Source organism: Berghia stephanieae, chromosome 9 (genome assembly GCF_034508935.2).
Source record: "Berghia stephanieae isolate SIO BIC M18660-M18661 chromosome 9, UCSD_Bste_1.3, whole genome shotgun sequence".
Taxonomy (NCBI): Eukaryota; Metazoa; Mollusca; class Gastropoda; order Nudibranchia; family Aeolidiidae; genus Berghia; species Berghia stephanieae.
The window spans coordinates 143453-158242 of record NC_088368.1 but is presented as its reverse complement, the minus strand read 5'-3'; the positions used below and the strand labels follow the sequence as shown (position 1 = coordinate 158242).

General features: G+C 35.9%; 1 protein-coding gene across 1 annotated transcript; it reads left to right on the top strand.

Annotated features, from left to right (window-relative positions):
• The first annotated feature begins 1298 nt into the window (after window positions 1-1298).
• On the top strand, window positions 1299-14535 carry LOC144980205 (C-type lectin lectoxin-Thr1-like). The gene is made up of 6 exons (XM_078927776.1): window positions 1299-1425; window positions 2243-2470; window positions 3839-3927; window positions 4980-5142; window positions 12055-12180; window positions 14519-14535. Exons 1-6 carry the CDS (start codon window positions 1299-1301, stop codon window positions 14533-14535), a joined length of 750 nt encoding a protein of 249 aa, XP_078783902.1.
• Window positions 14536-14790: the final 255 nt, after the last annotated feature.

Below are 14790 nucleotides of genomic sequence, written 5' to 3'. Positions count from 1 at the left end.
AAGAGTGTAAGAATCGTAAAATATTCCAGCCCTCCCATTGGAAAACCCTAGTATAGAGCAGTATAATTAGGTGCCCCAAACGTAAACAAAGGTCTAGAAGCACATGGCAAACCACATGTTCCTGTCTTGACAGCTCAAGTTCCAATGTAAATTATAGAAAAAAATAACCTTTAAAATTTGGCTGTTAGGTGGCAAAAGAAACACATATTCATAAATACTCGATCATGCATCAAATAATGTCTAGATATGGATATTTTATGGAACAAAAGGTAAAATTTATCAAAAGTTACAGTCTATCTATTTTTAGACCAGAGCAAATTATTGCGCTGGTGTGAACAAAACGAGAATTATTCGGAGCCTGATTTTCAGAATAATTTAGTCTTATATTATTATTTCTGCAACTGTTAGATTTTATGTAAACATATTTTCAATACTGAAAGTGTATTGCCTACAACTCAAACTACAAAATTGGGATAACTATATTGTGCGTAAATTATTCCGGTCCCTAACGGAAATCACTAGCAACTTGTTATTGTTTACGTTTGGGGCACCTAATTGTACTGCTCTATATATGTAATCGTTGAACAATGCTTTGAACGCGTTGATGAATATTTTTGCACATTTTATTGGTGTGAAATAATGTGCAAAATACAGCTGATTGATAATTATAAGTAATCTTTTTGTGCGCATGAATACAAATCTTAAGTTTTTATTTTTTGGGTCAAATTGTCATTCAAGCAGATAGAGAATGGCGGTTTGAAGTACTACTACTATACAATTGTTCACAAAATATCTAAGAATCTTACTTGGAGGGGTGTAATAAACGTGTTCTTTCATTTCTTTGTAATTATTAAACTCGCTATATTTCATCGTTCAATAACACATACTCGCAAGCTCGTAATGTTATCGGGTACGACAATACAACGCGTTTAATAAACACAAAGAAATAAAAGAATCTTATATATACCATTCAATTTTAAACAGTTTTGTTTACGTAAAAAGACTCTTTCCAATCAATATCAAGGTGAAGATAATATAAAGAACATTTGGCGAAGACATTGGTTCAACCAACACAAATAAAGATTTGTTGTGTCTCACTCTCTCTCTCTCTCTCTCTCTCTCTCTCTCTCTCTTTCTCTCTCCCTCTCTCTCTCTTTCTGTCTCTCTCTCTCCCCCCCCCCCTCTCTCTCTCTCTCTCTCTCTCTCTCTTTCTCTCTCTCTCTTTCTGTCTCTCTCTCTCTCCCCCCCCTCCCTCTCTCTCTCTCTCTCTCTCTCTCTCACTCTCTCCCATAAAATACATGGGCTCTGTCATACAGAAAAGTAGCTCACACTTCACCAATATTTTGTTACAGACTCAAATAGACAACATGGGATATTCACTGATATTCATTCTTCTCACCTCTGTGCTTTGTACGGTGACGTACGGTAAGTAACACTTTATACATTTCACGTTTTTGAGAATAACCTGGACTAGTGAAAAAAAAAAAAAAAAAAAAACAACAACAGGATTCGAGACATCTTGATGTTATCTGAAGGCTGCTGTGTTGTTGAATAAATTAATTCGTAAATAAACCAGGTTATATTCCAACAGTTTACAGTATTCTATTATAAATCTAATCAAATCGAGCACTTGTAATTCTAACATGTTCAATTCCTACAGTCATAATAATACATTTAATAGAGCGCCAATCTCCATCTAACGGGCCCAACAGTGCTTTTCAAGACATGGTTGATATAAGAATTTCAAGAAAATGATATGTTATAATTTCAAGGAAATTAAATGTTACAACTGTAGATGACCTGTTGAGTGATGTTGACACCAATGGAATGTGAAGAATGTGGTTTTGAAATTTTAAGGAAATGTTTAAAATATTCTGTTTTTCAGTCTAGACATTATCATTTTCTATCACAGAAATTAACAACATTATCATTTTCTATCACAGAAATTAACAACCTTATCATTTTCTATCACAGAAATTAACAACCTTATCATTTGCTATCACAATAATTAATAACTCCATAGTCTGCAAACTCAATACTTAATGATTTTATAATTTGCAATCGCAAAACTTATAAAAAACTGTATACTATACGATCACATTATTAAATATTTCATCATTGCAATCACCTTCTCCTCCACCGTGCACGTGATCACCATCACCATCACCATCACAATCATTATAATTGTCTCCACTATAAATTCATCGATCTTATCAGCATCCTTGTCTATTTCTTCCATAAGGTCGTCGTCGGTTTTACGGCGGAAGCTCTTCTTCAGATGAGGACAACGGAATCTTCCAAGGTTCATGCCCTAGAGATTGGCGTCAAACTGAACAAGGAGGCCGTAAGACGTGCATCAAAGTGTTCTATGACGTAGAGAGAACGTGGCTCACAGCTAGACAAGTGTGTATGTCTGAAGGAGGAGATCTGGTCATGATTCGTAACGAAAACGTCAACGACTTTGTTAAGGGTATGTCTTATTCCCCCTCACTTCCTTTCTTTTTTCTATCTATCTATCTATTTATCTATCTATCTATCTATCTATCTATCTATCTATCTATCTATCTATCTATCTATCTATCTATCTATCTATCTATCTAACTATCTATCTATCTATCTATCTATCTATATATCTATCTATCTATCTATCTATAGATCTATATATCTATCTATCTATCTATCTATCTATCTATCTATCTATCTATAGATCTATATATCTATCTATCTATCTATAGATCTATATATCTATCTATCTATCCATCCGTCTAATCTATATACTTCTCTTAAATTAATTCTTCTTTTTATATTTATCACTCCTCCATTCATCAATCCATCCATCCATCCATTCATCAATCCATCCATCCATCCATTCATCAATCCATCCATCCATCCATTCATCAATCTATCCATCCATCCATCTATTCATCAATCATCCATCCATATTTTCATCAATCCATATATCCATCCATCCATCCATTCATCAATCTATCCATCCATCCATCAATCCATACATCCATTCATCAATCTATCCATCCATCCTTCAATCCATCCATCCATCTATTCATCAATCATCCATCCATCCATTTATCAATCCATCCTTCCGTCTATTCATCAATCCACCCATCCATCCATTCACCCATTCATCAATCCACTCACCCATCCCCCCATCCAACCGTCAATCCATCCATCTATCTATCCTCAACCCATCCATTCATTCATTCCGTTATCATCTACCGACTTATTCGTCCACGTATAATATTCATTCATTTGTTTTTTATAAATCTAAAATTTCATTATTCCAATAGGATTCAACAGTCGTAACATCACTTCCTTCCTAATGACGTATGGTAACTTAGTAACACTGGCTCTAAACTATCGGAACAATGGCGGACGCCGTATGAAATATTTCTCCGGCGAGCTTAAACGCGTATCCAGAGGAAAAAAAACCCCGTCAATTTGATCATGTTTTGACTTTTACACATTCTGATCACAAGGCATATGAAAAGGGAATGAAAAGTTCTAGCTAGCATGAAGAATAAAAAGTAATGATTTTCTTTGTTTAGAACCAAGATGGCCGCCGTTGCCGGGCGCGTGACATCAGACTACTGAATCGTATTATCATAATCCATTAACTATCAATCTGTCCATCCATCCATCCATCTATCCATCCATCCATCTCTCTATCCATTCATCCATTTATCCATTCATCAATTCATCCATTGATTCATCCATCCATCCATCTATCCACCCATCCATTCATCCATCCATTCATCAATTCATCCATCGATTCATCAATCTTAAACCAACACGTATCACTCCCATCCTAGTATTATTACAGATTTACTCGAAACTGGAAACCGTTACTGGATTGGTATTCGTGACGCTGACCACGATAGGAGCTTTCACTATGTGGACGGACGGGACATAGTAAGTCCATCGTCATCATCATCATCATCATCATCATCATCATCATCATCATCATCATCATCATCATCATCATCATCATCATCGTCATCAGCAACATTATTATCAGCACGAGAAGTGCCTTGACGATGATGAAAATACAGGAACATCCTTTATAGATAACCATTAAATCGAGGGCGGTCAACGCACAGGCGATGCTGTACAGCAGACCCTGTAAATCTGTTTTATTTTGTCTAGAGGTCGTGGGATATCTACTAAATTCATTCAAAATGTCACATGTTTCCCCCATTGTCACATATTTTGTTCACAAACAAAATGAATCAAAGAGCTGACCTATAAGATTTTACCTTTATCTGTAAAAGAGAGAGAGAGAGAGAGAGAGAGAGAGAGAGAGAGATGGAGGGAGAGAGAGAGAGATGGAGGGAGAGAGAGAGAGAAAGAGAGAGAGAGAGAGAGAGAGAGAGAGAGAGAAAGAGAGAGAGAGAGAGAGGGGGGGATAGAGAAAAAAGGCATTTTGAGTTGTAGTCACTGTAGCTCTCGATTATCTTTTGACCCAGGGACAATGTCACGACAACAAAATTATTAAATATAAAATATGCAGCCAATGGAAAGACTAAAAAACTGGTGCAAGCCATGCTTTTGTTTTAAAGACAAAATGGTCGATCTTGGCCCATGTGCAAGAAATCACTGAAAAATAACTTTTAAAAAAGTATCCTGTAGTTTCTTGAGGATTATTTTGTGTTGAAGTGAAGCGCCAAGAGCCTCATGGCTGATGATATTGTATGCGATATGACAGTCCATTATTATCACCATAACTTCCCGTCGTCTAGGCATTCCACAAAGAATATAGACAATCTATCGAATAGGATGTCTGATGTCAAATGAAATCACCCATGATGTCCAAAATAAGCAAATTGGGGGTTGATAATCTTTCCCAAGCTAAAGAAAGTGCCTGAAACGGGTCTCGAACATGAGACCTTCCAAATCACATTAAACACTCGGCCACTTCGCCCCCCCCCTTCTTATTAGAATGATTATCTCATTTCTATCTTCAGACATTCTATCACCCATGGGCTCACCGTGAACCGGACAACATGGGTGGTGATGAATACTGTGTGGAGATGACTGCGGACAGAGATGGTCACTGGAGTGACAAGAACTGTGGCTTGGAAAGGAAATTTATCTGCCAGAGAGACTCGGACTCATCTTACGACAATGGTGTGTAGTGTGTTATGTTTAGGGGACTCATCTTACGACAATGGTGTGAAGTGTGCAATGTTTAGGGGACTCATCTTACGACAATGGTGTCTAGTGTGTTATGTTTAGGGGACTCATCTTACGACAATGGTGTGAAGTGTGCAATGTTTAGGGGACTCATCTTACGACAATGGTGTGTAGTGTGCAATGTTTAGGGGTGCTGGTGGGAGCATATGTATCACAGATTGTGTTTGAAATTCGAATATTTAAGGACAATCGGCTGTGAATTTAAATCTATCTATTTTTTTCTGCTCTAGAAATGTTTTTCTGCGATGATTTTTTCTTTTAATTTGAGTTCCCTCTTTAATCAGACGTGCTTGATATTATTTTTCTTTTAACCTGAGTTCCCTCTTTATTCAGACGTGCTTGATGAATTTTTCTTTTAATCTGAGTTCCCTCTTTATTCAGACGTGCTTGATATTATTTTCTTTTAATCTGAGTTCCCTCTTTATTCAGACGTGCTTGAGCAGTGTTGAAAGGAAAAATGAAATCGTAAAAGCCAGTTTTATTACTTGAATAAAATTGCTATCAAAATCTGTTTTCTTTTGTGCTTTAATGTGTTTTGTTACTCGTCTTACAATTAACATGAATTCATAATGGAATGAGGTGTATATAGACAACTTGTTTCCTCGAAATGTCCAACCCTAGAATAAGCAAGACAATCTAGAAAAATTTTCCGTCCAAACCTTGCAATCAATAATAGTTCATTAAAAATGTTTGTGTTACAATAAAGGAATAATTACAATCAGTTTTATAATCAGACTTTTGTCACCCACCCTCGTTTCCAAGAACTTCTAATGATTCGAAACGGTTTTAAAATTCTGAATTGGAAAAAGAAAGAATCCATTATTTTTGTCTTCTTTGTATTTTTTGATAAACCTATTTATTAAATTTGATTCCATCTATCTAAATTGTAAGACCCCGTGAGTTTACTGTCAGCCCGAAATGAAAAACATCCTCTCTGAGTTGCAATGTATGAAATAAAATCTGTTTATCGCTCTGAATGTTGATAAGTACAAAAGAGAACTAATGGAAAAAATAATGATATATAAACGATTTTGACAATAATTTAAAATCCATTCATAAAATTGACCAATTAATCCAATTTCAAGACTGCTCTGCATTCTGATTTATTTTGATTTAATTCCAACCAACACAAATTACATTTTTATTCCTCTGTATGATGAATTCCCTGACTTATTACTACTTAATTCTAAGAACACCATACTCAAGTAAACCTGATCAAAGGAATTATTTTGAAGAGAAAACAGGTTGAACACCGTATTGCAAATTATAACCTTTGAGTATTCAATGTTTCAGTTTTGTTGATTGATGTGATATCTGAATTACAGATTGCAATGCGTAGAGTTAACAAATACTCCACATTTTATTTCTAAGTCTAATGGCCGATTATAGTTTGAAGGTTACAACAACGAGATCATGACTATTAAATGTGTGTTGTTAGAATTGTCAGGAACTGCATATAAGTAATAGTAATATTCTATATGTCCTTGTCTTTCTTAGCTGTTTGTACTTTCTGGTATATAATTCATTCAATCTCCATTCCTCATGGTTATCTAAAATCAGCGAATTCGACTTTTGTTGTAGTAGGAATTGATTCTTTTCATATCAAAAACTTCAACCCGAGCTGCCGTATTCAACCAATCAAAATTACAGCTACGTAAAGAGTATTTATAATAATAAATGATATTTGTTGAGCGCTCTCCATAAACCAAACATCTCAAAGTGTTTTACAGATAATAAATTACGTTATGAACAAAGGTGGTCATAATTATACATGGAAACAAAAGACACATTGCTAAAGGCTAAAGTAATACTAGACAAAAATTACAATCGCCATAAAATAAATTGTGAAAAAGTGGGTTCTTAAAGTACCGAATAAAACAGAGTAATTGAAATACGTAAATGTAAATTTTATCAACCAATCAGAACTAATGTAAATTTTATCAACCAATCAGAACTAATGTAAATTTTATCAACCAATCAGAACTAATGTGTGAGAGGCAAGAGATACACCGATCAAAACGATTGGCTGCAGAGGCGAATCGAGATCGGAACGTACCGGCTCTGGTTCTGATTAGGCCAATTCTGTGGTTTATTATAGACACGGACTCCTGGTGATTTAGGTAAAGAATTAATACACACACAAACACATGTGTCCATAAATTAGTCCTATGAACATCATAAATGAGTGTCACGTGTGTCCATAAATTAGTCCTATGAACATCATAAATGAGTGTCACTGATTATATATAATATATAATTTTACGATTTGGCGTCTCACAATTCTAGCTATCTATTATTTTAAAGTATGTTTTGAGTCAATCTAAAATGATAAATACCAAATAAAAAGTTTAAACATCCCAATAACGATCTTCATTAAAAATCTTTAAAACGAGACGTACAAAAAATATATGTGAGCCACCTTGTCAATCTGGTGTTATGGCGAAATGAAATAGAAATAGGAACACTGAGTTTAAAGTAAAAATGTTGAGAAATTTGAGAGTGATTTTCTTGAAGTTTAAGATAATAAACTGGATGTCGTCAAACAATGGAGTCTATCTATAAATCTATAAATTTAAGAAATATTCCTTAAAATGGAATCAAAATTAGCAAGACATGATACTGTTTTGTGGTGATAAGTTACATATTGGTCCACAATCACCATTTTGTCCATCTAACCGTGGCGTTTGTAATAAACTTATCTTTCATTTTCAAGGACATTGAGATACAGATTGAGGTCAAGGTCTCCAAATTGAAGTGACTGGAGTAGGATTTATCTAGTATAAATATCAAACGTAATTTCAAAACAGGTCTTTGATCCTGAATGGTCTATTCACAACCTTGTATGTATCGACATCTGTTTCATGCCACAGGGGACGCTTTCCAACTTGTGCACTTAACATCCCCCCTTTCACCGTAGCCTGCATCGACTCATAGCTTGACACTTCTAACATCCCTCCTTTCACCGTAGCCTCCATCGACTCATAGCTTGACACTTCTAACATCCCTCCTTTCACCGTAGCCTGCATCGACTCATAGCTTGACACTTCTAACATCCCTCCTTTCACCGTAGCCTGCATCGACTCATAGCTTGACACTTCTAACATCCCTCCTTTCACCGTAGCCTGCATCGACTCATAGCTTGACACTTCTAACATCTCTCCTTTCATCGTAGCCTCCATCGACTCATAGCTTGACACTTCTAACATCTCTCCTTTCACCGTAGCCTCCATCGACTCATAGCTTGACACTTCTAACATCTCTCCTTTCACCGTAGCCTCCATCGACTCATAGCTTGACACTTCTAACATTTATCCTTTCACCGTAGCCTCCATCAACTCATAGCTTGACACTTCTAACATCTTTCCTTTCACCGTAGCCTCCATCGACTCACAGCTTGACACTTCTAACATCTCTCCTTTCACCGTAGCCTCCATCGACTCACAGCTTGACACTTCTAACATCTCTCCTTTCACCGTAGCCTGCATCGACTCATAGCTTGACACTTCTAACATCCCTCCTTTCACCGTAGCCTCCATCGACTCATAGCTTGACACTTCTAACATCTCTCCTTTCACCGTAGCCTCCATCGACTCATAGCTTGACACTTCTAACATCCCTCCTTTCACCGTAGCCTCCATCGACTCATAGCTTGACACTTCTAACATCTCTCCTTTCACCGTAGCCTCCATCGACTCATAGCTTGACACTTCTAACATCCCTCCTTTCACCGTAGCCTCCATCGACTCATAGCTTGACACTTCTAACATCCCCCCTTTCACCGTAGCCTCCATCGACTCATAGCTTGACACTTCTAACATCTCTCCTTTCACCGTAGCCTCCATCGACTCACAGCTTGACACTTCTAACATCCCTCCTTTCACCGTAGCCTGCATCGACTCATAGCTTGACACTTCTAACATCCCTCCTTTCACCGTAGCCTCCATCGACTCATAGCTTGACACTTCTAACATCTATCCTTTCACCGTAGCCTCCATCGACTCATAGCTTGACACTTCTAACATCCCTCCTTTCACCGTAGCCTCCATCAACTCATAGCTTGACACTTCTAACATCCATCCTTTCAGACAAATTTAGACAAAATTTTCCTCAAAAAGAGAAAAAAAACATTTTTCATAGTCATTGCTACTTAATGAAGACTTGATGGTCTTTAGTTCTACATGCAAAATGACGCTAGTTGAATATCTGTTTGTTGTACAAATCTATTGTGTCAAAAGAGAGAGAGAGAGAGAGAGAGAGAGAGAGAGAGAGAGAAATAGAGAGAGAGAGAGAGAGAGAGAGAGAGAGAGAGAGAGAGAGAGAGAGAGAGAGAGAGCTAAGACTTTCAAGTTTCGATCAAATAGATTTAGTGAAATATCTAGGGAGTTCATTTTCAATGCATCATTAAGAAATTCTCAAAACCGTTTGACATAAATAATTCCACTCATTAATTTGACGGTATAATTGAATTCAAAGTGACATTGTCAAAATGAGAGGGAAATAAACGCAGATAAAATCTTTACGATTGTGGTACAGAAATGTTTATTTGCTCCATCGCACGGTTAATAATTCGACCAGGTGTTTGAACATACAGACGAATAACGCCAGGCTTGTTACAATAAGTTGATGTTTAAAACTATAAATAGCATTGATGTGGCAAAATATGATACCGTTAGCCATCGATTGGCTTTCAAATGATATGACCTAAAAGTGTTGACATTTTAAAGAGCTTAGATTGCTTAAGGGGCGGTTTGGGTCTAATTTTTAGGAAAATTCTTCGAAAAATTGATTTTGAGATTTTGGTAAAAAATGATATTTTATTATCTTAGAAATAGTGTAATTGAAGTCAAAATTCTTAAAGTGGACTATAAAGGCAGGAAAAACACAATCAAAAATGGTACAGGTAGTAAGAAAAGTGTGAAAAACGGGAAGCTATTTTGCTATTTTCTCAAAATGTCATATTTCTAAGGGTATGGGATACTGTGTCAAACGTTTCTCTGAATCTATTCAATGAAATTGTCTGAAAATTTCCACAGTTATCACAGAGATAATGTATTATGACACCATAGAGAGATTTTTTTTTGATAAGATATGTGAATTTGGAATTATAATCATAATTCTGAATTTTTAACTTCAATTTTGTCATAAATTTTTGATTCTCAACTTTGTAATGTTCTAATAAAAATTCCATAAGCTAAAGCCGTGAAATCTCTCTATGGTGACACACTATGGTACAATTTTGACAAGAGGGAAGAATAAGGAGGTTATTCCTTCATTAGTTTTTGTGAAACGTTTGCCACAAGATTGTTATAATATTTTGATGTCAGACCCCCAAATTAGGTCGCAAAATGGGTATCAACACAGATAATTGAAATTTTTCACCATAAATGTTGTTTTTTAACCTATAATGACGATACAGAATGATTAAAACCGCCCAATATTGGTAATTAATTTTTTTAAAGAAAAGACCCAAACCGCCCCTTAAGAAATAAACAGCTAATGCAATAAAAGAGGGAATGGGGATCAAAAGTGCGATGTCTAAAAACGGCTCTAATCTCATTGGAAGTGTAAGATCAATTTTTTTCGGAGGACAGGATACACACCTTGTGTAAATGGTCTTCTGGTTTTAGAGTGATGGTATCTTATTTTGTTATCAAAATATATGCTGGTCATCAATCAAGATCATCAATCCTCGCTCTGTATTAAGGATTTGCCTGTACGTTCTGCTTCTAAAACAATTATGCCACCTTAGATTTATTATGTTTTCCATTTCTTATTAGTCTTCCGAAAGACTAGTTACGTACACACTTCCAAGAAGTTAGGAATCGCAAGAGTAGAAGGTGTGACGTCACGACTTGCTTGCCCTACTGATGACTGTCCATGAGTATCTAACAATTTATAGGCTTATATAAATGACAGGTGAATATAGCCTGCACAGCTCAGGTTTTGTTTACATTTAAAGGGGGGAAAATTGAAAAATCGCCTTTTTGTAAGACAAACGTGTAAAAGGATGCGTAGGACATTGTAATATAGACAGCAAGAGCAGAAATGATAATAGAAGCAACCCTCCCCCCCCCCTCCCGTCAGAAAAGCAAAACAAAGAAAACAGACTACTTTTATTGCTTTCCCCTTCAGCCCGGAATTATGTCGAATCGAATCTAATGATACAAAAGTGAATTCAAGTTAAAGTAATCAGAACCATCAGACGTTGGATTGTCCCCACTTTGTAAACCATATTCATTCTCCTCAATAACACATTTAAACTTGACCCAAAACTCATTATTTTGCAATATATAATATTCAATTTTCAGCATCGAGTTCAGTTCAACATGATACCATTGATGTTGGCCATATGTGTCACGTGATACGTCGTACAGCGTGTGCAATTGAACTCTCTTCATTTTTTAAATTCCTGTTATCAATTGAAGTCCATGACGTTCTATCAACAAACATTGAAGATAAGATTATTTTCAGACATCCCTCGTAACTTGATCTTATTTGTTTCTTGATCATAAAAGAATGTAATTATAGTTGTAACGTTTGTACAATGTATGTCATATCACGTATAATGTAGGCTATGTAACATACAGGCTGTTAATTAATCATAGATTCAATATAATTGCCGTGCATAATGTAATAATGACAAATAGCACATATGATAGTACTGACATAATTATGTAAAATTACAATTATACGAGTATATGGTGATAGATTTGTTTTGTTTACACCAAAAATAACCATTCTGATCAGCTGTTTATATGATACTTATATACTCCGTCATATTCAGTACATAACATGCAACTGTAATTTTCTTACAAAGAATCTTTTAATCTGCTTGTCATTTTTTAGCGGAAACCCACGACGCTCTATCAACAAACTTTGAAGACGGGAAGAAACATTTTAACGAGGGTCGTACGAATTATTGGACGGTCACTGACAATCCTCACAATGATCACACTTTGCCGGACCATAAGGGTAAGTACATTTTGTCTGATATAAAGGTAAAATAATGGTAAGTACACTTTGACAGACCATAATGGTAAGTACACTTTGTCTGAACATAAAGGTAAACACACTTTGCCAGACCATAAGGGTAAGTACATTTTGTCTGAACATAAAGGTAAACACACTTTGTCACACCATTATGATAAGTACACTTTGACAGACCATAATGGTAAGTACACTTTGTCTGAACATAAGAGTAAGTGCATAAATATGTAACCCACTCCTCAATTCGGTAATATTTTGGAGTAAAGTAGACCCAGGAAAACCAGCTTGAAGTAAGATGAATGGTCAGAAACAAGACATATCTCTACTCATACATTTAAATATCTATTTTATGAACATATCATTATTTGTGTCAAATATATTATCTAGGGACAAGGGGCTGTCGTTTTCTTACACAACATATCAAATGTTTGAAGATATAAAATTATACAAACTCGTGTCCCTGACAAGTAATGAAAACAGTCTCAAATCGTGTCTCTGACAAGTAATGAAAACAGTCTCAAATCGTGTCTCTGACAAGTAATGAAAACAGTCTCAAATCGTGTCTCTGACAAGTAATGAAAACAGTCTCAAATCGTGTCTCTGACAAGTAATGAAAACAGTCTCAAATCGTGTCTCTGACAAGTAATGAAAACAGTGCTCAAATCGTGTCTCTGACAAGTAATGAAAACAGTCTCAAATCGTGTCTCTGACAAGTAATGAAAACAGTCTCAAATCGTGTCTCTGACAAGTAATGAAAACAGTCTCAAATCGTGTCTCTGACAAGTAATGAAAACAGTCTCAAATCGTGTCTCTGACAAGTAATGAAAACAGTCTCAAATCGTGTCTCTGACAAGTAATGAAAACAGTGCTCAAATCGTGTCTCTGACAAGTAATGAAAACAGTCTCAAATCGTGTCTCTGACAAGTAATGAAAACAGTCTCAAATCGTGTCTCTGACAAGTAATGAAAACAGTCTCAAATCGTGTCTCTGACAAGTAATGAAAACAGTGCTCAAATCGTGTCTCTGACAAGTAATGAAAACAGTCTCAAATCGTGTCTCTGACAAGTAATGAAAACAGTGCTCAAATCGTGTCTCTGACAAGTAATGAAAACAGTGCTCAAATCGTGTCTCTGACAAGTAATGAAAACAGTCTCAAATCGTGTCTCTGACAAGTAATGAAAACAGTGCTCAAATCGTGTCTCTGACAAGTAATGAAAACAGTCTCAAATCGTGTCTCTGACAAGTAATGAAAACAGTCTCAAATCGTGTCTCTGACAAGTAATGAAAACAGTCTCAAATCGTGTCTCTGACAAGTAATGAAAACAGTCTCAAATCGTGTCTCTGACAAGTAATGAAAACAGTGCTCAAATCGTGTCTCTGACAAGTAATGAAAACAGTGCTCAAATCGTGTCTCTGACAAGTAATGAAAACAGTCTCAAATCGTGTCTCTGACAAGTAATGAAAACAGTCTCAAATCGTGTCTCTGACAAGTAATGAAAACAGTCTCAAATCGTGTCTCTGACAAGTAATGAAAACAGTCTCAAATCGTGTCTCTGACAAGTAATGAAAACAGTCTCAAATCGTGTCTCTGACAAGTAATGAAAACAGTGCTCAAATCGTGTCTCTGACAAGTAATGAAAACAGTCTCAAATCGTGTCTCTGACAAGTAATGAAAACACTCTCAAATCGTGTCTCTGACAAGTAATGAAAACAGTCTCAAATCGTGTCTCTGACAAGTAATGAAAACAGTGCTCAAATCGTGTCTCTGACAAGTAATGAAAACAGTCTCAAATCGTGTCTCTGACAAGTAATGAAAACAGTGCTCAAATCGTGTCTCTGACAAGTAATGAAAACAGTGCTCAAATCGTGTCTCTGACAAGTAATGAAAACAGTGCTCAAATCTGATCCTTATATTTTTTGTATCGTCTTTAAGACATTGTAAATCATATAAATCGGCTATTATGTCGAATGTCCTTATGGCCATTTTAAGTCGTTAACTGTCGTATGCTGGAAAAAGATAGGATGCAGTAAAAATTTGGCCAGAAAACTCGTCCTTCAAATATCGATCGATTTGAATGATCCTCATCTTGGCTAAAACTCTCAAACCTGGGAATAAGAAGACCTCACGATGTCCCAGGCATGAGAGTTTTTGCCAAGATGAGGATGAATTAAATCGATCGCTTTATGAAGGATGAGTTTTCTGGCTAAATGTTAAATACGTGTCTTTCTAGAAGATGGCAGTTAAAATACCTTCTCTGAATTATTGTTGCAAATTATTATAAAAAAAATAAATCTAAAACTACAATGTATTTTTACAATCCAGTACAAATGGTTACATGATCGTAATAACAACATTTAATGAAATGCAATTTAGAGCTACTCAAATAATGAGAGTTTTACAAAGAAAGTTTACCTTATCCTTGACACACTTTGTGGCATAACAAAACAAACCATAACAAAGGTATGAATATGTTCATGGTATGAATAGCAAGTAATCAATGAGTGTCTTCTATTACATGTCATGTGTTATTATCTATGTTAAACGAGCCGGACTCGTTTCCTTTCGTGAACAAAGCAAAGCCAATATCACCTGGA